Source organism: Oncorhynchus keta, chromosome 8 (genome assembly GCF_023373465.1).
Source record: "Oncorhynchus keta strain PuntledgeMale-10-30-2019 chromosome 8, Oket_V2, whole genome shotgun sequence".
Classification (NCBI taxonomy): Eukaryota; Metazoa; Chordata; class Actinopteri; order Salmoniformes; family Salmonidae; genus Oncorhynchus; species Oncorhynchus keta.
The window spans coordinates 20,702,454-20,727,487 of record NC_068428.1 but is presented as its reverse complement, the minus strand read 5'-3'; the positions used below and the strand labels follow the sequence as shown (position 1 = coordinate 20,727,487).

The 25,034-nt window shown below is 42.8% G+C and overlaps 3 protein-coding genes across 5 annotated transcripts in view; all 3 read right to left on the bottom strand.

Moving 5' to 3' along the window:
• Positions 1-1,463, bottom strand: part of LOC118386611 (estrogen-related receptor gamma-like) — a 47,073-nt gene extending 45,610 nt beyond the window's left edge. Inside the window, exon 1 of the mRNA XM_052523812.1 lies at positions 1,251-1,463. The gene's annotated coding sequence lies outside the window, so the exon portion shown is untranslated. The remainder of the gene's footprint in view (positions 1-1,250) is intronic.
• Positions 1,464-3,586: 2,123 nt separating this feature from the next.
• Positions 3,587-21,241, bottom strand: LOC118386981 (G patch domain-containing protein 2-like). 2 transcript variants are annotated; one of them, XM_052523809.1, is made up of 10 exons: positions 20,587-21,241; positions 19,529-19,772; positions 18,592-19,136; positions 18,266-18,330; positions 15,196-15,372; positions 14,816-14,939; positions 14,643-14,682; positions 14,416-14,480; positions 14,189-14,277; positions 3,587-4,225 (listed from the first exon to the last, which is right to left on the bottom strand). In XM_052523809.1, exons 1-10 carry the CDS (start codon positions 20,634-20,636, stop codon positions 4,056-4,058), a joined length of 1,569 nt encoding a protein of 522 aa, XP_052379769.1. In that variant the 5' UTR covers positions 20,637-21,241; the 3' UTR covers positions 3,587-4,055. The 2 variants fall into 2 exon arrangements, with proteins under 2 accessions (XP_052379769.1, XP_052379770.1); XM_052523810.1 differs by having other exon boundaries at positions 18,595-19,136; positions 20,587-21,239.
• A 1,216-nt stretch (positions 21,242-22,457) lies between these two features.
• The window catches only part of LOC118386980 (centrosomal protein of 170 kDa protein B-like), a 29,219-nt gene continuing 26,642 nt past the window's right edge, over positions 22,458-25,034 (bottom strand). For both annotated transcript variants that reach the window (XM_035775047.2, XM_035775048.2), the window contains one exon: positions 22,458-24,848. In XM_035775047.2, the coding sequence (XP_035630940.1) occupies positions 24,592-24,848 (257 nt within the window). In that variant the 3' untranslated portion in view covers positions 22,458-24,591. The remainder of the gene's footprint in view (positions 24,849-25,034) is intronic.

Sequence of the window (25,034 nt, the reverse complement as noted above, 5' to 3'; positions counted from 1 at the left end):
GAAAAGTTGGGTAAACTGTTGAGCCAAAAGTGGGTAAACTCTGTTTACTTGCGTTTTACCCTCCACTACACCACTGCACGTGCACACACACACTAAAGGTCAGATTACCTGACCTATCACCCCACAGTTAAGGTCTCTCTCCACAGGTGATAAAGCTAACTGTCTGGCTGGTGTAATACTGGTGTATAGGAGTCAATTTCCTAATACTTCCTCCCACCTTGCTTCTGTTCCTCCGCTCTCTCTAACCGCTACCCACTCTCCTTTTTCCACTTTCTTTCCCTCATTCTCTTTCTCTCTATCCCATGTTCTCCCTCTGCCTCCTCACTCTCCATCTGTCTCTTTTATCTCCTCTCCTGTCCCTCCTCCGTCTCCTCCCTCTCACATACCTGTCCCTCTCCATCTCTATGACCTCTACCTCTCCCTCCCTCCCTCCCTCCCTCCCCCCTCCTCCCCCACTCCCCTCCTCCCTCTACATCCCCCTCCCTCCCCTCCGCCCCCTCTACCTCCCTCTACCTCCCTCCCCTCCGCCCTCCCCCCCCCTCTACCTCTCCCCCTCTCTAACTCTCATATAAAGGTGGATAGATTGAGCAGAAGCCAGTTAGCCAGGCTAACACAGACCAGTGAGTCTCAGCTACGCCAGGAACACCAATCCAAATGTAATTTTCTGCAAGATTACACACGATAATGACTGGCTTTGGAGGACCGCCATAACTGATGGCTTCCAATTATAGATGTATAACTATCGATCTGTCAACACTAGAGAGAGGGGGGAAGTAGGGAGGAAGTAGGGAGGGAGGGAGGGAAGGAGGGAGGGAGTAAAGCTCTATAAAGAAATGTTTACTTTGCGAGATGGGGAAAAATAATAAAAATGTATTGTAAAAATTATATCACTGACAAACATGACCTTAGAATGCAGGCGGAATATTGAGGAATGTTCTAATAGCTATTCTCAAAACAAAATGTGTAGCGACACACTGTTTTGAGAGAGGAGAGCAGAAAGCTGATAAAAAAACAGTACGGTGGGTATAACGGAGTACAGGACAGATCTCTACCACCTGGACAAAGGTAACACACACACACACACATTTAAATCGAGCCCAAATGCCCTCTAGCCAATTGCCTTGGTCAAAATACCCCACTGTAGATACATACATCCAAATACCCTCTAAATGCCCCCAGTCTAAATATCCCACAACAACCCCTCCATGTCCTAAAAACCCATCCAGCCCCTGCACCTGCTCAGTACTTACTCACTGGTTCCTCCAGAGTACTGCAGCCAGCTGCAGTCAGTCAGTCTCAAGGACAAATGCCTCAGCTCTACCCAGCTCTCTTCCTTCCTCTCCTCTCTGTGGCTCAGCGATGCAGCAGCAGCACAGACCTTTCTCTCCTCTACTCCGGACCAGGCAGCACAGAGTTCACTTACCCCACTCACAGGGGAGTCCTGAGTGTGTGTGATAGGGGGAGAGGATATAGAGGAAGTAGAGGACACAGCTCTCCTGCATTCCCATAGACACGGGAATTGCTATAGCAGCCTTGCAGAGGGGGAGAGAGGGAGGGAGGGAAAGAGAGAGGCAATGGCATCACGTTTCAGTGAGGTTCTGTGTCAGCATGTGTTTGATGCAAGTGTAGATGTCAATAAAGATATGCAATTTATGAAGCTGTTTTTGGAAAACTAGTATTTTGATGTTTTCTGAGGGACTTTTTATTTTTTTTTACTTGAGGTTTGTGTATACCATATAAACAATAACAAACATGAATATTACTTCTAAACAGTGTTTATTGTTTCAGAGTATAGGCTGTCTCTCTTTTTACTTTGTTCCTTCCTGATTGAACTGACATGTAAAACAGTTTTGCACAGTTCTGCTAATAATTGTTAAAGACCAGACCATGGTAAGAGAAATTGATCTCACATCTGCTCATAATACAAGGGGATTATTTCACACATTACATTGGCAACACTTTATTTTGCAATCCTATTTCAGTTGGTATTTACCAGGTAAATGGAAGAGACTAAAATAACTACAGGACTGTAAAGTAGCGCCCGTCGCTTTATAAAACGTCATTGCCTGTGTCCGAATACCTGTAATAGTTCAAAATAGTAGGCATTTTGGGTATGCACATTTTTAAAAGGTTTTATAGTGTGTGATTTTGTATTTCTTTAGTATGCTTTAAATGCCATGTCATACTCATTTTGTCTTTTCATCTCGTAGAATTTGCTGCACATCGTCTTGCTAGACAACAGCTGATAATCAGCTGAGGACGCGCTGTATTAAAATGACCAAACGGTGGGAATCAACGTAATTGCGCATTAGATGACACATTCTTTGTAGGATGAGACGAGTACAGCTGATATGTTGCTTACTGCATTCGTTTTTAATAAACAGTACGTTCTAAATACGATATAGTAAATTGGTATTCAAACTTTTTCAGCGGGGATACCATTATTTTCTTCAGCATTTCTGGCAAACCTCCTCCCACCCCAAAATCTAACGAAACAACCTTAAAAACTGTACATTTAGATTTTTACATCAACAAACAACCTTCAAGTCTTTACATTTTCAGCTTTCTCATCAAAATGAATAGGAACCAATAAATACATTTACTCAAAAACGTTATACATTGTCCAATACAATCATTTCTTGTGCCCCTTCAACCCAAAGAAAATCTGGCGACTCCATTGCATTGGGGTCACGACCCCGACTTGGAATACCAGATGTAGTACGATTAGTACACAGTATGCAATTTAACTAAGTATTGGGCAAGCCAGATTTTGGACACAACCACTGTGAATCATTATTGGAAAGGAGGCATTTCCATGTGATGCATACCAAGCAAGTACAGCGTGATTACTTTGGACCTTTGTTTGGCTTCTTTTGAATAAAATAGACACTATTCTGGAATCTTCAGGGATTGAACATTCTACTTTACAACCATACCATGATTAATTTCCTGAATAATTTACCACACACTCCCTCAGGCATACCATCTACACATTCCAACATAACTGACCAATATTCCAAAGAAAGCATATGATAGTTTAAATGTAATATATATTACATTTAAACATTTTTTTTTAAATTTGCCAGTTACTCTGGTATAAAACTAATGTAATGCAACTTCAAGTAGTATACATTTAATTACCATGCACTACTTAGCTACCACTTCAGCCATCACCTTTTAACCAGAGTAAGTACTAGCTACATAGTCAACTATAGTGGTATAACCTTGGAATAATGCCAATGTAATGTGGCATTGCAAAAAATATTTAAAAGAAAATATAACTTCAACCACATGAACATCCATGAGTGATTTTGATGCTTACAATTATTTTAACCTGAAATATATTTTTTGTCATCCTGTGCAACATCACACAACCATTTAGCTCTGCCATACTTACAGAAAATGGAACGTTGATAGAAGAGAAATTGTATTCTTGTGAAACTGAGCCTTTTAGTGTGTAGTACACACAGTCCAACTATATAGCCTGGCAAGTTGCACACAATCAAACCCAACTACAATGCCTGGTCGTCTTCTCTTCATTCCTTCTCTTTTCCCTGGTATGTTGGACATCAAGTACAAATCAGAGTTAACAAAAAAATATTTTTATTTTATTTAACCTTAATTTAAATAGGCAAGTAGGTTAAGAACAACTTCTTATTTACAAGGACAGCCTACCCCGGTCAAACCCGGATGACGCTGGGTCAATTGTGCGCCGCCCTATGGGACTCCCAATCACGTCCGGATGTGATACAGCCTGGATTCGAACCAGGGACTGTAGTGACGCAGTGCCTTAGACCGCTGCGCCACTCAGGAGCCCTGATGGGTACCCTAACGCTCCATGCACTTCCTCTCTAACCAGGGTTGTGACTTTCCCTATCATAGGATGTTCGTCCTCTAAGTAAAACATTTGCATTTGTTCCTTCTTCCAGCTCTGATGCTCTCAGTCTTTCTTTCCCAGGAAGTGTTGACCACCGTCCTCCCTGCCCTCAGTAGGGTCCATCTCCATCGAGGCCTGCTGGCCTGGCCTGTTCAGTTTGGGGCCTAAAGCGTGGGGCTCAGTTAAAACCCAGGCCCGCTCCCTTGGGTCTTTGTGTGGCCCGAACAGGCTCAGTGATGCCCCTGCCCTCCGGACCCAGGCCCATACCAGGGCTCCAGCCCATACTCTGCAGCATCCGGTTCCCCATGTTGGTCTCTGGGATGGGCCCCGCACTCTCACCTACCACCCCTAGAGAAGGAGACATAAAAGAACAGGAACACAGAGTTACTACAGAGAAGAGGAGATGGAAACATAAAAGGAGAGAGCATGTTAGAGGTGGAGGGAGACATATGTGGAGTATTACACTTTACAGAGACTGTATAGACCACATAGGGTGCCTTCAGAAAGTGTTCATACCCCTGGACTTATTCCACATTTTGTTATAGCCTGAATCCAAAATGGGTTAAATTCATTTTTTTTTTTTTTTCTCTCACCCATCTACACACAATACCACATAATAACAAAGTGAAAACATATTTTTATACATTAGTGCAAATGTATTAAATTAAATACAGAAATATCTCAATACTTTGTAGAACCACCTTCGGCAGCAATTACAGCTGTGAGTCTTTCTGGGTAAGTCTATGAGCTTTCCACACCTGGATTGTGCAACATTTGCCCATTATGATTTTTAAAATAATTCAAGCACTGTCAACTTGGTTGTTGATCATTGCTACACAACCATTTTCAGGTTGTGTCATATATATTTTCAAGTAGATTTAAGTTAAAACTGTAACTCGGCCAAGGGCATCTTGGTATCAACTCCAATGTAGATTTGGCCTTATGTTTCAGGTTATCCCTCTCCCTGTGTCTGGGGGAAAGCAGACTGAAGGTGGTTTTCCTCTAGGATTTTGCCTGTGCTTAGCTCAATTTTTATCCTGAAAAACTCCCCAGTCCTTAACAATTACAAGCATACCCATAACATGATACAGCCACCACTATGCTTGAAAATATGGAGTGGTACTTAGTAATGTGTTGTATTGGATTTGCCCCAAACATAACACTTTGTATTCAGGGAAATTACTTGGTGCCTTGTTGCAAAACAGGACGCATGTTTTGAAATATTTTATTCTGTACAGGCTTCCTTCATTTTACTCAGTCAATTAGGTTAGCATTGTGGAACAACTACAATGTTGTTGATTAAACCATTAAACTATGTGACTGTTTCAAAGTCACTCTTGGCCTCATGTTGAAATCCCTGAGGCTTCCTTCCTCTTCAAAGGATGCCTGTATCTTTGTAGTGACTGGGTGTATTGATACACAATCCATAGTGTAATTAATAACTTCACCATTCTCAAAGAGATATTGAATGTCTGCTATTTCTTTCCATCTCAACCAATAGGTGCCCTTCTTAGTGAAGCATTGGAAAACCTCCCTGGTGGTTGAATCGGTGTTTGAATCGGTGTTTGAAATTCACTGCTCGACTGAGGACCCATACAGATAATTGTATGTGTGGGGTACAGAGATGAGGTAGTCATTTAAAAATGTTAAACACTTGTTGCAGAGTGAGTCCATAACAAAGGGGTTGAATACTTATTCACTCTATATATTTCAGCTTTTCATTTGTAATTAGTTTGTAAAAATGTAGGAAACCACAATTCCACTTTGACATTATGGGGTATTTATTGTGTGTAAGCCAGTGACAACAAATCTCAATTGAATCCTTTTCCAATTTAGGCTGTAACACAACGAGGAAAAAGTCAAGGGCACTGTATATTGTTTGTAAAGAAAATTATAATAAATCAGGCAATGTTAAGGAACCCAATTCATACAGTCCCATTTTTACCACATTGCCGGAATAAGCCTTTTATAGCGCCCGTGCACATGTTGGCAAGTTAAGGAGTGGGAGTAGGCATGGGTCCATGTGGGTGGAAGTCTATTTTAATATATTCATTGCACATTCAGTGCAATCACAAACTATTCAGACCCCTTGACTTTTCCCACATTGCATCCTTATTCTTAAAGGGATTAAAACATTTTTGCACCTCACCAGTCCACCCACACAAAGCAAAAACAGGTTGTCATTTTTGGACATTTATAAAAAATGTGAAACTGAAAAATCAACTTTACATAAGTATTCAGTACTTTGTTGAAGCACCTTTGGCCACAATTACAGCCTCAAGTCTTTTTGGGTATGATGCTACAAGTGTGGCACAACTGTATTTGGAGAGTTTCTCACAGTCTTCTCTGCAGATCCTCTCGAGCTCTGTCAGGTTGGATGGGGAGAGTCGCTGCACAGCTATTTTCAGGTTTCTCCAAAGATGTTAGATCGGGTTCAAGTCCAGGCTCTGGCTGGGCCACAAGGACATTCAGAGATTTCTCCCGAAGCCACTCTGTTTGGGATGTGTGCTTAGGGTCGTTGTCAAGTTGGAAGGTGAACCTTCACCCTGGGCTCTGAGGTCCTGAGTACTCTGGGGCAGGTTTTCATCCAGGATCTCTGTACTTTGCTCTGCTCATATTCCCCCTCGATCCTGACTAGTCTCCCAGTCCCTGCCTTTCAAAAACATCCCCACAGCATGATGCTGCTGCCACCACCATGCTTCACCGTAGGGATGGTGCCAGGTTTCCTCCAGACGTGACACTCGGCATTCAGGCTAAAGAGCTCAATATTGATTTCATCAGACCAGAGAATCTTGTTTCTCATGGTCAGAGTCCTTTAGGTGCCTTTCGGCAAACGCGGGCTGTCATGTGCCTTTTACTGGGCAGTGGCTTCTGTTTGGATACTCTACCATAAAGGCCTGATTGGTGGAGTGCTGGTGGAGTGCTGCAGAGATTGTTGTCCTTCTGTAAGGTTCTTCCATCTCCGCAGAGGAACCCTGGAGTTCGGCTCAGTTTGGCCGGGCGGCCAGCTCTAGGAAGAGTCTTGGTGGTTCCAGACATCTTCCATTTAAGAATGATGGAGGCCACAGTGTTCTTGGGGACCTTCAATGCTGTCAAAAAAATGTTTTGCTACCCTTCCCCAGATCTGTGCCTCGAGACAATCCTGTCTCAGAGCCCTACGGACAATTCCTTCAACCTCATGGCTTGGTTTTTGCTCTGACATGCACTGTCACCTGTGTGACCTCATATAGACAGGTGTGTGCCTTTCCAAATCATGTCCAATCTATTGAATTTACCACAGGTGGACTCCAATCAAGTTGTTGAAACATCTCAAGGATGATCAATGGAAACAGGATGCACCTGAGCTCAATTTAAAGTCTCATAGCAAAGGGTCTGAATACTTATGTAAATAAGGTATTTTTGTTTAATAAATGTGCAAACATTTCTAAAAACCTGAAACAGAGCCCAAGCCCATACTTTTTAAAAATCCACGTTTCATCTCTTTCCTACCCTCACTCCGCTTCGTTATGGAACAGGTTAGGGTCTTACATTGAGAGTATATTCAACAGGATAACTATAGAAAATAATAGAATATCTATATTTTTTAAAGAATGCAAGTCTTGTGTACATATTTCACAACCTCCACGGGCTTTTGGAGTTGCCTTTAGGCAATTAAGCAAAATAATAAGCCTACATTTGAATTAGGCTACATTATTGCATGCTAAATGTTTTCTGATCAATATGATAGATGAGGAAACGAATAGACGAGCTGCCACCTCCACTTATTTGCCCAGCCAGTGAATAAACCAAATATACAGACTGAGATTCACAGAAACAAAATCACATTGATCGATTAAGACAAGTCACCGGCTTTTGGTCAGGAGTATATGGGATCCATATCATGCCAAATGTATTCAAAGGTAAATCACCAATCCACAAAGGTAAATCACCAATCCACAAAGGTAAATCACCAATCCACAAAGGTAAATCACCAATCCACAAATGTAAATCACCAATCCACAAATGTAAATCACTGTAAGGTTCTGTATTTATTTTCTAAACCTTGTGTTCTTGAACGTAGCCCTGTCTTTCATTTTTGTTCATTGATTTCACCTGTGTTAGTTACTCACCTGGTCTCATCAGCTCCTTATTTAGTTCAGTTCATTCTGTTTATGCCTTGAGGTATTGTTATTTTTGACTTTACTAAACCTTTTTCTAGCTCGTTTGTGAGAACCAGTTATAGCCTTCGGTCCTAGTTTTTATTTACCTGCCTGTTTCCCAACCTGTGTATGACCATTGCCTGCGACCACGATTCCTTCCTCCTGCGAAGGCAAAATAAACACCTGCTGCGCTCTGCGCGTGAATCTATACCTTTTTCTCCCTGAGTATTCACTACAATCCCCAATCCACAAATGCAAATCACTATCCACAAACACATTTTGATTTGTATTTGTAAATCAATATATTGCATTACATTGGAAATGACCTGCATATCTGCAGTTATAAAAAGATTAATGCAATACATCGATTTACAAATACAAATCAAAAGGTGTTTGTGGATAGCGACTTACATTTGTGGAAAGTGATTTACTTTTACATTTGTGGATTGGTGATTTATATTTGTGAATACATTCGGCATGACATGGATTCCATAAGAGTAGGCCTAGGATACTGAACGATTGCGAGTGAAGAGCAAAATAATCCACTTGTTAAACTACATAACATGCAGGCAAATTCTTCTGATTAGTACTGATAAACGGTGCTGAAATAGTTGACCAAACGCAGTTAGGCTATTATAACAATAGGATGACTTTGGGAGTTTCAGTAAGCAACAATTCTTTGCCTTCAAATACATTAGCCTACTTTATTCAATATTCCATCCAGTTGTGGTTAAGAAAACAGTGCTATGTGAAGAGATGGGTGAAGTGACATGCCTCGCAATGTTTAGAACTACCAGAAGGATGGTAACAGCCTAGTAGTAACTGGTGCTGCCTAGCAGCCATCAAGAGCGTAGTGTGTGCATATGTCGCCTCAGCATTACGGCTACATTTCATATTAAGCCGCGGGCAGAACTTTACCGCAATCATGACTAGATCAGGTCATGGAAATAAACATTTAGGCTTTGGATGGAAAAAAGTTGGCGGGATGCGAAAGTATGTTAGCGGGAGACATAAGAGGAGAGGGAAAGAGATCTCTTGCTCTTCCGGTCTCCTTCAAGTTAAGAGTAGAGCAGATGATCTTGATGAAGGCTTATTGATTAGGCTCAATGGGCTGAAAAAGCTACAGTATTTAACCCCTGAACTCTACCTCTAACCCAATGAACCAGCTGAGGCCCTTGTCCCTTCTTTTTCCTTGACCTTTACGCACAGTGCATTCAGAAAGTACTGATTCCACATTTTGTTGTGTTATAGCCTGAATTCAAATTGGATTAAATAAATAAAATCTCACCATCTATACACAATACCCCATCATGACAAAGTGAGAACAAGTTAAGAAATGTTTGCTAATTTATTGAAAATGAAATACAGAAATATCTCATTAACACAAATATTCACACCCCTTTGCTATGACAGTCCATATTGAGTTCAGGTGCATCCAATTTCCTTTGATAATCCTTGAGATGTCACTGCAACTTGACTGGAGTCCACCTGTGGCCAATTCAATTGTTTGGACATGATTTAGAAAGAAACACATCTGTCTATATAAAGGTTCCACAGTTGACAGTGCATGTCAGAGGGAATTGTGGAGACGGAGATGGCAGAAGAAGTGGATGCTGAGTTGGAATTAAGCAGTGTGTCGAGTAAATCTGGTGAAGAGGCATGTTACTACAACAGTAGTATTGAAAACTGGAACAAAAAGGAAATTGCCTGAAATTGGAGTAGAGGATACACGTGTAAATAAATCGCTTCTTGTTGGGATGCGTTTGTAGAGTAAGGATGCGTTTGTAGAGTAAGGATGCGTTTGTAGAGTAAGGATGCGTTTGTAGAGTAAGGATGCGTTTGTAGAGTAAGGATGCGTTTGTAGAGTAAGGATGCGTTTGTAGAGTAAGGATGCGTTTGTAGAGTAAGGATGCGTTTGTAGAGTAAGGATGCGTTTGTAGAGTAAGGATGCGTTTGTAGAGTAAGGATGCGTTTGTAGAGTAAGGATGCGTTTGTAGAGTAAGGATGCGTTTGTAGAGTAAGGATGCGTTTGTAGAGTAAGGATGCGTTTGTAGAGTAAGGATGCGTTTGTAGAGTAAGGATGCGTTTGTAGAGTAAGGATGCGTTTGTAGAGTAAGGATGCGTTTGTAGAGTAAGGATGCGTTTGTAGAGTAAGGATGCGTTTGTAGAGTAAGGATGCGTTTGTAGAGTAAGGATGCGTTTGTAGAGTAAGGATGCGTTTGTAGAGTAAGGATGCGTTTGTAGAGTAAGGATGCGTTTGTAGAGTAAGGATGCGTTTGTGGAGTAAGGATGCGTTTGTAGAGTAAGGATGCGTTTGTAGAGTAAGGATGCGTTTGTAGAGTAAGGATGCGTTTGTGGAGTAAGGATGCGTTTGTGGAGTAAGGATGCGTTTGTGGAGTAAGGATGCGTTTGTAGAGTAAGGATGCGTTTGTAGAGTAAGGATGCGTTTGTAGAGTAAGGATGCGTTTGTAGAGTAAGGATGCGTTTGTAGAGTAAGGATGCGTTTGTAGAGTAAGGATGCGTTTGTAGAGTAAGGATGCGTTTGTAGAGTAAGGATGCGTTTGTAGAGTAAGGATGCGTTTGTAGAGTAAGGATGCGTTTGTAGAGTAAGGATGCGTTTGTAGAGTAAGGATGCGTTTGTAGAGTAAGGATGCGTTTGTAGAGTAAGGATGCGTTTGTAGAGTAAGGATGCGTTTGTAGAGTAAGGATGCGTTTGTAGAGTAAGGATGCGTTTGTAGAGTAAGGATGCGTTTGTAGAGTAAGGATGCGTTTGTAGAGTAAGGATGCGTTTGTAGAGTAAGGATGCGTTTGTAGAGTAAGGATGCGTTTGTAGAGTAAGGATGCGTTTGTAGAGTAAGGATGCGTTTGTAGAGTAAGGATGCGTTTGTAGAGTAAGGATGCGTTTGTAGAGTAAGGATGCGTTTGTAGAGTAAGGATGCGTTTGTAGAGTAAGGATGCGTTTGTAGAGTAAGGATGCGTTTGTAGAGTAAGGATGCGTTTGTAGAGTAAGGATGCGTTTGTAGAGTAAGGATGCGTTTGTAGAGTAAGGATGCGTTTGTAGAGTAAGGATGCGTTTGTAGAGTAAGGATGCGTTTGTAGAGTAAGGATGCGTTTGTAGAGTAAGGATGCGTTTGTAGAGTAAGGATGCGTTTGTAGAGTAAGGATGCGTTTGTAGAGTAAGGATGCGTTTGTAGAGTAAGGATGCGTTTGTAGAGTAAGGATGCGTTTGTAGAGTAAGGATGCGTTTGTTTGTAGAGTAAGGATGCGTTTGTAGAGTAAGGATGCGTTTGTAGAGTAAGGATGCGTTTGTAGAGTAAGGATGCGTTTGTAGAGTAAGGATGCGTTTGTAGAGTAAGGATGCGTTTGTAGAGTAAGGATGCGTTTGTAGAGTAAGGATGCGTTTGTGGAGTAAGGATGCGTTTGTAGAGTAAGGATGCGTTTGTAGAGTAAGGATGCGTTTGTAGAGTAAGGATGCGTTTGTAGAGTAAGGATGCGTTTGTAGAGTAAGGATGCGTTTGTGGAGTAAGGATGCGTTTGTAGAGTAAGGATGCGTTTGTAGAGTAAGGATGCGTTTGTAGAGTAAGGATGCGTTTGTAGAGTAAGGATGCGTTTGTGGGAAACCCGATTGAGGTGTCAAATGGTGAGTCTGTCAGAGTGACCAGGAGTGCTCTTATTTTGATTAATAGTTTTTCTGAAGAGCAGAAGAAGATTGCAGTGGGCTTCAATAGAATCCGGACAACAGAAGTTTTGTGTTTTGAACTTCGGAGTAGAGCACCAGTCAAAGGAGTCATCTCAGGGGTGACGACAGGTGTTCAAGTTGAATAACTGAAGAGAATTCCTAGTGTGGTTGGTGCCCAGTGTCTGATCCGCTGGGTGAATGTCTGTAGGCCCTTCTTTTTGATAAAGAGCAAATACCTACGCATGTGAAGCTTGGTTATTGAAGCTATGCCGTAAGAGCTTTCGTCGCCAAACCACTGTAGTGTAAGAATTGTAAAGGATTTGGCCAAGTGTGTGCAGACGAACAGAGTATACTGAAGAAAGGTGTGTAAAAGGATAACAGTGTTGCAATTGTGGTGGGGATCATGATCTTGAGTTCCTGGAGTGCCCTGTAAGGGTGAAGGAAATTGAGGTGGCTAAAGTTAGTCAATTGAATCTACAATGGAGGCGATTAAAATAATTGAGAAAACAAGTGGTGCTAGTGAAGAGATGGTAGTGGATACAACTCAGCCTGTGGTAAATGTTTACTGCCAGAAATAATATACCCTGTGTGTTAAAGGTGGATTTTGTTGCATTCACTGCCAGTCAAACTGTACAGCACAAGCCTCAAAGAAGTCAAAGAAACTAGACATGATTGTGCCTATAGCAGAAATGTTTTTGGGACACAAGGATTTTACATCGAAATACTTGCAAGGGGTACTGGTGTTGGAAGACCCACCTCCCAGGTTCCCATTGAGCCTGTGTTGGGATCAAATGGGTTTTATTTATTTTTAACAGAAAAGTTGTTTTATTTTTTTGGGGGGGGGTTGTTTTTTGGGAGGAATCCTGTTTCCATCCTGCATAGTAGGTAGCGGGATGCACATTAAATTGTGTGATCGCCAATATACCATAGAAGAAGTGCATGTCAGAGCAGAAACTATAACATGAAGTCCAAGGAACTGTCCGTAGATCTCCAAAATAGAATTGTGATGAGGCATATATCTGGGGAATGCTATACAATAATTTGTAGTGTTGAAAGTCTCTATCATTGGCAAATTTAAATTATATGGAACTACCCAGATTCTGGCTAGAGCTGGCCGTCTGACCAAACGGCAACAAGGACCTTGGTCAGGAAGGTGACCAAGAACCTAACGACCACCAAAACGGCAGAGTTCCTTGGCCGAGATGGGAGAACCTGCCAGAAGGACAAGTCTCTACAGCACCTTCACCAATCTGGGCTTTATGGGAGAGTGGCTAGACAGAAGTCACGCCTAAGAAAAAGGCACATGAAAGCACACCTGGAGTTTGCAAGAAGGCACATGAAAGACTGAGATCATAACGCAAAAATATTCTGTAGTCTGATGAGACAAATTAGATTCTGTGTCCTGAATGGAGAAAACCAGGCACAGCTCATCACCTGTCTAACGCCATCCCTACTGTGAAGCATGGTGGTGGCAGCATCATGCTATGGGATACTTTTCAGTGGTAGGGACTGGGAGACTGGTAAGGATAGAGGGAACAATGAATGCAGCCAAATACAGGCAAATCCTTGATGAGAATCTGATTCAGAACGCAAATGACCTTAGACTGGGGCGAAGATTTATGTTTCGACAGGACCATGACCCCAAGCATACAGCCAAAGCAACACTGGAATGGCTTCAGAACAAGAATGTGAAAGTCGTTGAGTGGCCTAGTCAAAGCCCAGAGTTGAATCCAATTGAAAATCTGTAGAAAGACTTAAAGATTGCTGTTCACCGCCGCTCCCCATCTAACTTAACAAAGCTTGAGAAAATCCCCAAGTCCGAAGCTGATACAGACATACCAAAGACGACTCAAAGCTGCAATCACCGCCAAAGGTGCTTTTACAAAGTATCGACTCAGGGTTGTGAATACTTATGTAAATGAGATTTCTGTATTTCATTTTCAATAAATTAGCAACATTTTCTAAAAACATGTTTTCACTGTCATTATGGGTTATTGTGTGTAGATTGGTGAAAAAAAATCTATAATCCATTTTGAATTCCGGCTGTAACGCACCAATGTGGAATAAGTCCAGGGGTATGAACACTTTCTGAAGGCCCTGTAACAATGAGAGGTGTGGGCAATAGAGCAGACTCCTGTTGCATGACTTCAAGTTGAAGCCATTGGTATACACTCCTTTATATCCTCTTCCTAGAACCAAGATGGGCACCTGACCAAGACGTATTAACCCTTTATATCCCCAGTCTCATTCCCTTTCCTGGTATTAACATTTTCCACTCCCCTAAAACACACCAACAGAGGTGAAGGGGAGCAGGAACGTTCTGTGATACACAGCCGTGATTGGCTTCGGGTTAATCTGGTATCTCTCTGACTGCAGAGCCTGCCAGCTGACTGGTGTCCAGCCCAGGTTAGGGAGGAACGGTGAAGGGGCCAAGAGCTAAAGCTGGTTAATGACCGGGGTTGGGGGGGTGGGTGTGTGTCAGAAAGAGTTTACCTGTGGGTGGAGGTAAACCAAGGGGTGCTGCTTTGCGTCTCCTCTTGACTTCCCCCGTACACAGAGACCCCAGGTGACCACTCGTCTGTCTGTAGAACCACAACCAGAACATAGGAATCATTCATTAGCATCCATGTGTTGGCAACATCCTAGAAACAATGTACCGTTGTGGATGGAACCACTATAATTTGTGAGATAATTTGTTGATTGGATTATTCCTAATGTACCTGCTGGCTGTTTTCACTGAGCAGCTCCTCCGATGCCCTCTGTCTGTCCGTGAGTCCCAGTGCATCTAGATAGAGAGAGAGAGAGAGAGAGAGACAGAGAGAATATACTAACAGCTATTAGAAAATGTAAAATACACCTATCTGGGCATTATCAGCCACAACTGTTTAACAGTCGGTACTGTTTTGAAAGTGCAGCTAGGCGGTGAACTAACAGAGGCATGCCTTACTTGTCCGTGTTCTCGTCTAGACCCCGGACTAAACCACGGGCTGTGGACGACACATAGGTTTGTTTAGTTTATTTGCACACAGTCAAGTCAAATATAGAAAAAAACTGAATAAGGGAAAAAAGAAACAAAGTGTAGGCAAGTATTCTACAAGTCAGGTTGTAAGGTAGACTGACTCGTGTGAGTGGGGGGGGTCCTGGTGGTGTCGTCCCAGCCGCTCGTTGAAGGCCTGTCCTGGGGTGCCCTGGGAATCGTGGCCCTGGGGCCCACCATGCAGCCAGCTCAGCCTGGCCTGGAACCCTGCCACAGCAGAGACAGCACAGTGCACACATCATAGACTGGAATGGGAGAAACACTATGGCAGCTGTAGAGGCTACAAGACAAACCCTTTGCAGTAGCTGCCCCCTACTGGCCAAATGACAGGTTACAATAGACTTTGGGTAACTCGTACTACTATTGCGCAAAGAAAAACAGAGACAAGTGGGGGACCAGGAATCAAAATGGTACTGGGCTCAGAGATACAAACAAACAAACCGACAGGTCTGGGTCCAGCTACCTCTCTGTGCCCTGGGGCTCATGATGGGGAAGGATCCGGTGAGGATGCTGTTGAAGACAGGGTCAGCCAGGTCCAGTTCCTCGCCTGCCTCTCTCTCCCACCAGGGAATCACCCCCGCCACCCCACACGCTCCCCCCGGGTCCCCCTCATAGAACCAGTCACTCTGCTCATCATCAGCTGGGAGACGGGAAGAGGTTAGAAGTTAACGGTCAGGGTTTGGAAAATAGTTTTCATACAAAACATTTACTCAGATTTTGGAACAATCTTTTTCAAGACACACATTTTTATCCTTGTTGATAACACTGCTATAAATGACATGGGATGGCAGGTGTTGAATATTTTGTTAAAGCCTAACTTAGATATGTTTCAGCTTATAATTTCGGACATTTGGAAGGCGATTTGATTTGTTAGTCAACTTGTAAATAATTAGGTACATGCAGCTTCTCTTATGGCATAACTTGGTCTAGAAAAATCAGTACTCACAAGAATAAATGTCATAAATGATAGAATTAATGCATTAATAATCTAGTTGACACAAACGATTCTGTCACAGACCAAGATGTTTAGGGATCAGGGAAAAAAGCTCTAACACATGGTAATGATTCTTCCCACGCAAAATTTGCAAAGGACAGGTTGAAATTAAGGCTGTGAAAATTATCTGGATGTTTCGGATAAGATTTCAGTTAATCTTGGATGCATCATTTTATGTGATTTAAATACGGTCTGCATTCATGAAAGTGTCAATCACAAAATATTGCATATTTGCACGCAGCCTCTACCCATCCCACTTGCATTCGCTCAAGAGATGCTGAAAGAAAAAAAAAATAGATTTCTCCATTCCTGTTCCTGAGACAAAATGTATGCTTGGTTTATCATTGCACTGCAAGAAATACTTCTTCACGAGTACATTTTATATTAGGCTACATGTGACAGGTTATATGCATGAATATAACCCATCTCAAGTTCAAAGGTGTGGTAAACCAAGTGGTGTCTTTAGATCCTCAAAGTTCTACAGCTGCACCATTGAGAGCATCTTGACTGGCTGCATCACGTCTTAGTGTGGAAAACGCAAGGCACCCTACCGCAAGGTGCTACAGAGGGTGATGAGTATGGCCCCCTTTTCTATTTCTTTCTATCTTTAACTCTGCATAGGTAGAAAGGGACACGTAAGTACACATTTCACTGTTAGTCTACACCTGTTATTAATAGGTGTTATTTGATCAAATGTTATTTGATCCAGTTCCTCTATACCAGGCGGTATCAGAGAACAAAGACTCCAGCCACCCAAGCCAAAGATCGTTCTCTCTGCTACCACACGGCAAGCGGTACCAGTGTACCAAGTCTGGAACCAACAGGACCCTGAACAGCTTCTACCCCTGATACATAAGACTGCTAAACAAGGCTGATAAATAGCTAATCAAATGGCTACCCAGACTACCTACATTGAACCTTGTTTGCACTAACTATGCACACACACTGGACACTACCCACACACACTGGAAACTGACAACACACATGCATACTACATACTGAGGCCAAACTCACACTCACCACATATACTGTTGCCATTGTCAATTATCTCTCCTGTTGTCTAGTCACTTTACCCCTACCTACAGTGCCTTGCGAAAGTATTCGGCCCCCTTGAACTTTGCGACCTTTTGCCACATTTCAGGCTTCAAACATAAAGATATAAAACTGTATTTTTTTGTGAAGAAACAACAAGTGGGACACAATCATGAAGTGCAACGACATTTATTGGATATTTCAAAAACTTTTTTAACAAACAAAAAAAATTGGGTGTGCAAAATTATTCAGCCCCCTTAAGTTAATACTTTGTAGCGCCACCTTTTGCTGTGATTACAGCTGTAAGTCGCTTGGGGTATGTCTATCAGTTTTGCACATCGAGAGACTGACATTTTTTCCCATTCCTCCTTGCAAAACAGCTCGAGCTCAGTGAGGTTGGATGGAGAGCATTTGTGAACAGCAGTTCAGTTCTTTCCACAGATTCTCGATTGGATTCAGGTCTGGACTTTGACTTGGCCATTCTAACACCTGGATATGTTTAATTTTGAACCATTCCATTGTAGATGTTGCTTTATGTTTTGGATCATTGTCTTGTTGGAAGACAAATCTCCATCCCAGTCTCAGGTCTTTTGCAGACTCCATCAGGTTCTTCCAGAATGGTCCTGTATTTGGCTCCATCCATCTTCCCATCAATTTTAACCATCTTCCCTGTCCCTGCTGAAGAAAAGCAGGCCCAAACCATGATGCTGCCACCACCATGTTTGACAGTGGGGATGGTGTGTTCAGGGTGATGAGCTGTGTTGCTTTTATGCCAAACATAACGTTTTGCATTGTTGCCAAAAAGTTCAATTTCGGTTTCATCTGACCAGAGCACCTTCTTCCACACGTTTGGTGTGTCTCCCAAATCTTTTTGTATCCAAATCCGGCTTTAAACTTCTTCACAACAGTATCTCGGACCTGCCTGGTGTGTTCCTTGTTCTTCATGATGCTCTCTGCGCTTTTAACGGACCTCTGAGACTATCACAGTGCAGGTGCATTTATACGGAGACTTGATTACACACAGGTGGATTGTATTTATCATCATTAGTCATTTAGGTCAACATTGGATCATTCAGAGATCCTCACTGAACTTCTGGAGAGTTTGCTGCACTGAAAGTAAAGGGGCTGAATAATTTTGCACGCCCAATTTTTCAGTTTTTGGTTTGTTAAAAAAGTTTGAAATATCCAATAAATGTCATTCCACTTCATGATTGTGTCCCACTTGTTGTTGATTCTTCACAAAATAATACAGTTTTATATCTTTGTTTGAAGCCTGAAATGTGGCAAAAGGTCGCAAAGTTCAAGGGGGCCGAATACTTTCGCAAGGCACTGTATATGTACATAGCTACCTCAATTACCTCGTACCACTGCACATCGACTCGGTACTGCCCGTATATAGGCATGTTATTTTTTACTCATTATTGCTATTCACTGTGTAATTATTCCTTGTGTCACTATTTATATTTTTATCTTTGACTCTGCATTGTTGAAAAAGATAGATGGTTACCTTGTCTCCCCTCGTCATTGGTGTACAGTCCACCATCGCTACTGTTGCTGACACTGCTGGTCTCACTAACAGAGAGAGAAAGAGAGAGAGAAATGAGAAAATATGGGGTGTGAGGAGAGGTGATAGGAAAAGAAGAAGAGAACAATCTGAAATCAATTTCCATTGCCCATCATACAAGGAAAACTCTCAGGAAGATGAAGCTATGAGAAGAATAACCTAGCAAACAAGTCTCCTAAATACTGCTTTCCAACCAGGTGAGCATACCTGTGAACGTATAGGCCTATACTGAGGAGCAGTGAAACACAGCAGACAAGAGAAACACTAACCACCTGTCACTCATGTCCTCGTCCGAGCCCTTCTGCTCCTCAAACTCCATCTTGTCCTTGGGTCCCGCCTGCCCCATAATGGCATCCTCACTCTCCACCACCACCCCTTCATCAGTTGCCTCCAGCCCCAGCCTGTGGGCAGCCAGTTTCCTCTTCTTTACCCTGCTTTTCCCTCTTCCAACCCCACCACCAACGAGCTCCATCCCCGCCCTGCCCTCAGCCACGCTCACCCCAGGGATCCTGCACCCTGCGTGGGGCTTGGGGACGGGTGGGGGCCCGAGCATGGGGGTGTTGCTACTGGAGGTCACCGGCTCCAGAGGGGGGTCCACGGCCATGCGTTTGACCTTGCGCCGTCGCCTCAAACTACGGGACCCCTCTGCACCCGGCACTCCTCCTAGGTCCTCCTGCCAGATGGGCCGTTTGGCACGCCCTGTGTCGGGGTTCAGGGGAGTACGGCGCTTGGGCCCCAGCTGCTCATCAGAGTCGCTGTTATCACGGGCATGGCTGTTGCTGCTGGCAATGCCGCCTGTGGTGGTGCGGTAGTCCTGAGATGAAATGAACGAGGAAGAGAAGGAGAGCAAGAGGACAGACAAAAACGGTTAGCCAAAGAGACGTTCAGAAAGTCAAACATTTTACATACACTCTTATCCAGAACGACTTACAGGGGACATTAGGGTTAAGTGCCTTGCTCAAGGGCACATCAGATTATTTTCACTTAGTTGGCTCGGGATTTGAACCAGCAACCTTTCATTTACTGGCCCAATGCTCTTAACCACTAGGCTACCTAGCTTAGACATTAAAATGGACAGTCTCTGTTATCTTAAGGAATCTGCTTACTATACTTTCCTGGGGGGCGGAGCAGTTACCAAAGGAACTATTCCTTTACAATAACAACAAGACCATTTCATTAAGGGGCTACCCGAGACCCCCTCCCCACCTTGTGTTCGTCCAGGCTGGACTCAGATCCCTCACTGAGGTGGCCAGTCTCCCAGGGTGGGTGAGGGTTGTCAGAGCGTCGCTTCCTCCCACGACGTTTCCGGGCCTGTCTCTTCAGCAGGCAGCCTACGGCCAGCGCGTGGTCCCCCCCATCCCCGAAGCCCCCCCGTGCCGCCTGCTCCGAGCTCTCCTCCAGCGCCGACACCAGGTCATGGACCAGCTCGTCCATCGCCCGGCTAAAGTGCCTGGGGAGGGAGAGAAAGGAGGTATGAGTGTGTTACAAACAGTGAAGAATTGAGTGTGTGTGTGTTGTGAAGGCTCATGTCCTCATCCATAACCTCTTGCCACACCTTTCCCCCCTGGCCACGCTCCACCACAACTGTCTCCACTCTGCTTTTTGCACTTGTATGTTAACGTGTTACCTCCCTCTTGTTTTTCCCTAGTAAACTATATTATCCTGCAACCCTTCCACATGTGCTCCTGCCTGTGTTCAATACAACCCTACTATCTGGATTCTTGCTTAATCCTATTAAGTGTCAATTTGAAACTGTCCCACGGGAGCAGGGCTGTATGCATTGTGCAGCATAATCTTTCGTAACGAAAACCAGTTTCTATCGGGTATGTTGTTGCCTCGTTCCGTTTGCTCTGATACTTAACTTTCGTTACAAGGCGTAATTGATACGCCCCTAGCATCGTATGACCTGTAATGGATGGTGTTCCCGTGTATGTGCCAGCTAGCTATTAGCTAAACTTGCATGCAAGACTTGTGCTAGACGGCCCAGGCACAATCCATGGAGATCTGGCCTCATTTTAAAAGCTAACGCGTTAGCTAGTATTGTTGGCTAAATCGCAAAAGAAAAGCTAGTTAACTTTGATTAACTAAATCTAGACCGAGAACGCAATTTGGGCAGTCAGGCGTTAGTGATCCATTTAGCTGACAATGCCAACATCTGATATTTAGCTAGGTAACGTTAACCGATTAACGCTGGCACTGTCGTTTCATCAAAATACAGGGGTTAGGCAGGGGTGCTATGCTAGCCATGAATTAACATCACTTACCAGCTGGTTCCCGCTTTACCGATGGTCTTTAATTGAGCTTCACGGAACATTAAAGCCCCTCAAAGCCGGTTACTTTTAACCAAAAACAAAGGGAAGCCTTCTAAAGCTAGCTAATAAAGCTTGCTAGTACATATGCGAAAGCAGGCAACACAATTCATTCTGTGGTGTGGTTGGCTAACAAGTATAAACGTTAATTGCGCATTACTGCCACCTACTGTACTGGTGTCACTAACTTTGGTAGATTATATGATTCAGAAAATTAACCATTTCCGCAACTAAACGCGTGGAAACTCAAGGCTCAACTTCTCTGCTGTTTTGGTGCCCTGGCTACCGTGACGAAAACCCACGCGATGATGCACAGATTTCGAAGTGTTGCACTTTGCTCCTCTCAATTGGTGCATTTTCAGTGGTAATGCTGACGCAACCGACTGTGGACTCGTCTAAGGTGCATCTTCGGACACTAATAGGGTTTTCCAAAAGCTCAGATCAACATGGCAGTGTTGCCATTGTTTATAAATATCAAAATAATGTCTCCAACTCCCATATCACAGTCGAACTGAAATGATGTGTCTACATTGTACGATCAGTGAGAGCCTCAAACATCACGTTCATTTGTATATATCCGCTGTAGACATGAATCACGTCAAACTTGATTTCAGTGGTCTTTAACACTAGCGTGAGAAGAAAAAAAGTGGTTGATTATAAAACCACGATGCAGGTGATGGCTGTAGGATGAAGTTGGTAAAGAGCAAGTGCAGAAACTTCATGACCATTAATCACAGTTTTTGAAGTTCATGTAGGCACAAATGGGAAAATGTTCATCCCCGTAATGCAACACACTTTGGAAGGTGGTGACCAACGACAGTCACCAACTTGACAAAAGTGATCTGCTTGAACGCGCCCATTTTCGTCTGTGCTGCTCCTGACAAGGAATTTCACTAAGTCTACCTTTAAGAGCACATTTTTTCATCAATTGTACACAAGACACGATTGAAATTCGACTTCTGCTTTTACTCAACTCCTCTGAAAAACACATACATACACAGGTTGGAGCAGGGGGCTGCCATTGGGCACTAGTGGAGCAGTTGTTGTGGGAGGTTTAAGTGCCTTGCTCAAGGGCACAACAGCAGGCAATGGCATCTAGGATTTGATACCAACAACCTTCCGGTTGCCAGTTTACTTACCACCTGATATTTTCCATCAAACCCAGGATTCGAATTGGCAACCCTCCGGCTGGAGGCTCGCCTTTAACTGTTAGGCTACCTATCGCCCCATGCTTTGTACACCCGAGGCAATATTAGGCTATCAATTAATAACATTATTGACAAAACTGCTACATTTCTGTTTGGTTGGGAATCATTGGACAACTATTGTCAAATACAGTAGCAGAGATTGAGACTTGTGGGACTGGCCCAAGACATCTGTAATCCACAGTGTGATGTGACGCCCATGACCCAAGAAGGTTTAGTCTATTGGAACAGTTCTGTTGCAATGCCTCCCATCAGAACAAGAATAATCTAAGATTTGACCGTTTGTTCCCAAGTCCTTCCCAAAGTGTAGGCCTACCCACAATGCTAGTCTTGGAAAACCCAGACCAATAGCACTGTTGCATTCACTTTAAGCTGGAACATTAGACAAATTGCCTCCCAAAATGTACCGTCTACTAACAATGTGATGTAGTGTACTAGTGTAATTGTTCTGTATGTCATCAACTTTTTGTTGAATATAACATCTTGAATAAAATACATTTATGACTGAAATCAGTTTATTACAAATTATATGATGGTACAAATCAATGTTCATGATGATGAACAAACTGGTCCATGACATCTATAAATATATTCAGTACAACAAAAATAATTAAATAAATCTAGAAGAACATAACCGTTTAATTTAGAAACAACATTGTAGCCTTCAGTCTGACCATAACCTCAGTCATAGAAAAAAAAAAACTTTTGACATATACCTGACAAATATTCACATAAAGTTTGGTTTGCACTTTGCAGTATTTTTTTAAAACAATTTTTAATACAGCTTATACTTGAGTTGCATGCATTGTAACAAAATGTATATTTAGAAGCAAGTAGCTCAATGCTGACATCACCCTTAGCAGCAGAAGTGACAATCAGCGCGATAGTCAGATGTCTGTTCTGGGTAGATGACAAATCCATACATTCTCAATGGCTTCAAGGTCAGTGAACACCATGGCACTAATGATTGTTAAAAAAAGCTTTGCTTTTAGCATAGATATGGTCTGTTGTAGGCTTAAGTACTTGACAGAAATCAAACTGATAAGCACTACCCTAAAACAGCCTGCCCTTGAAAGTTAAAACATTGTGAAATCTACATTTCAGCCACAAGTCATTGTATTTACTGCTTAATTAAATGTACTGCTTTATTTTCAGTTCCACTCATGGGTTATGAGGTGTATCTCAATGAAAAAGTGCACATTTGGTGAACTAGCCTGAACCCACCTAACTACATAATTATGGTACACATGCACTTTCACAAAATATTTTTTTGTCAGTTCTTATTCTTTAACTTACATCTATACAGCATTCTTCACACACATTCCCACCTATCCCAGCTGCCTTGGTAGACGGCGGGAATAAACTGTGACATTGGCTCAGCACACAACAGATACAGAACTCACAAGTGCTCTTAGTGCACACACACCAGGGGAGGACGGCTGATGATAACGGAACGGAGCAAATGGAATACCATTCTTCTGATTCTGCTCCAGCCATTACCACTAGCCCGTCCTCCCCAATTAAGGTGCCACCAACCTCCTGTGACACACACACATACAGGGGACAATAAAGAACTGCTCCATTCTACCTTTTACAAAGCCAGCACACTACGATACAGTCAATTTGGGGCAATTTACTCATTTGAAGCATCTAGGTTAATTAATCGCTTCACTCTTGAATCCTTAAGCGTTCTCTCCTTCAGACACACCAGAAGAAGCTACATCAGTACCATACTATCGACTACCCTGATATAAATATAGTGCCACTGCCAATAACATGAAATCACAATCATAAAGCTTCATCATTGATACAGCGTCATCCAAAGCTTGGTAGAGAATGACAAAATGGAGGACTTAAATAATACCTCATAGTTGTTTGACCTAAATTAACAAATTCATTCATTCAAAATGACAGCCTATGAAAATGTTTTGCCAAGTATGTTTTTCCCCTCCCTCTGATGCTGTTTATTGTATACTGTATTTATTTGGAATCTCAAACATTCTGATACACTATCCTAACATTCTCTACACACAACATTCATATAGAACACATCTTCAGAATTTTCACGATCAGACAATCAACTTTTAAAAAAGTAAGAGTGGTGGTCCGTTCATTCAGCAGTAGCTTTTTGCCAAGCAGTAAAATGTCCCAGTCGCTCAGGAACATTTAATTAATCATATTTTACAAGACAAGCACATAACTCTCATTCTGCCATAATATTGAAGCAGTCCAGCACATGTTCCCATGGACAACTAGTAGTGTTTTTTATTATGATTATCATCATTATGGTAACAAAGAATGGGCAAGGATGTAGCCTGTCTTATCTTGGTCATCTTGCCAAACCTAGCCTGGTTGCTGTCTGATCAGCTATAACATTCCACTCCTTGCCAGTCATATCATTTGCCAAATGACAGGAGTGGCTAAGAGCTGCATGTTAGCTGAAAAGACTGGTACCCAGACTAGGCCAAGTCTACAGTACTGGGCAACCACACATCGCACATAGTAGAGTAGAGTAGACAAGGCTTATGGACATTATTTTGTCCACAATCCACTATTTAAAGCAAGCAACAAGTTACCACTTCTTTTACCCAGCTTTGCCTACTTTTACTTGAGCTTGTGCAATGTGGAAGAAGCAATTCTAAACAGCGCTACTCAGTTACACCTTTACCAGTCAAAACCCATGTACAGTATACTGTGTCATGATGGTTTTATATTATAACCATCAAGAGATGCTACAGAGCCCTGGGATCACTGATCAGGCCACAACGTTTGCCCCTTTGTGTCCTCGAGTGGACCTCTTGGTGCTTTCGTTGGTGTTGTGTTTGGAGGTGGTGGGGCTGGTAGAGGGGCTGGCCCCACGCTGTCTGTCTCCAGGCCCAGTGGGCTTACTTGGGGCTTTCTTCTGCCGTAAGGGGGACCTGGTGGCCTGTCCAGCAGAAGTAGCAGCAGCCACCACTGCCACCTTAGGTTTCCCAATGCCAGCTCCACCAGGTTCCACAATGCTGTTGATCACTACAGAACCAAAGTAACATTCAGTGTTCTATTCAATTTCATTGGCTAACTGGATCATATGCTTTCAGCTTTATTTAGATGTTCTGAATATGTTATGCAGATATGAGGCCGTTCAGGACAAGCAATTCAACATTGCACTCCCAATCCATTTTAGGAAGATTATAACAAAACAAAAAACAAGCCATG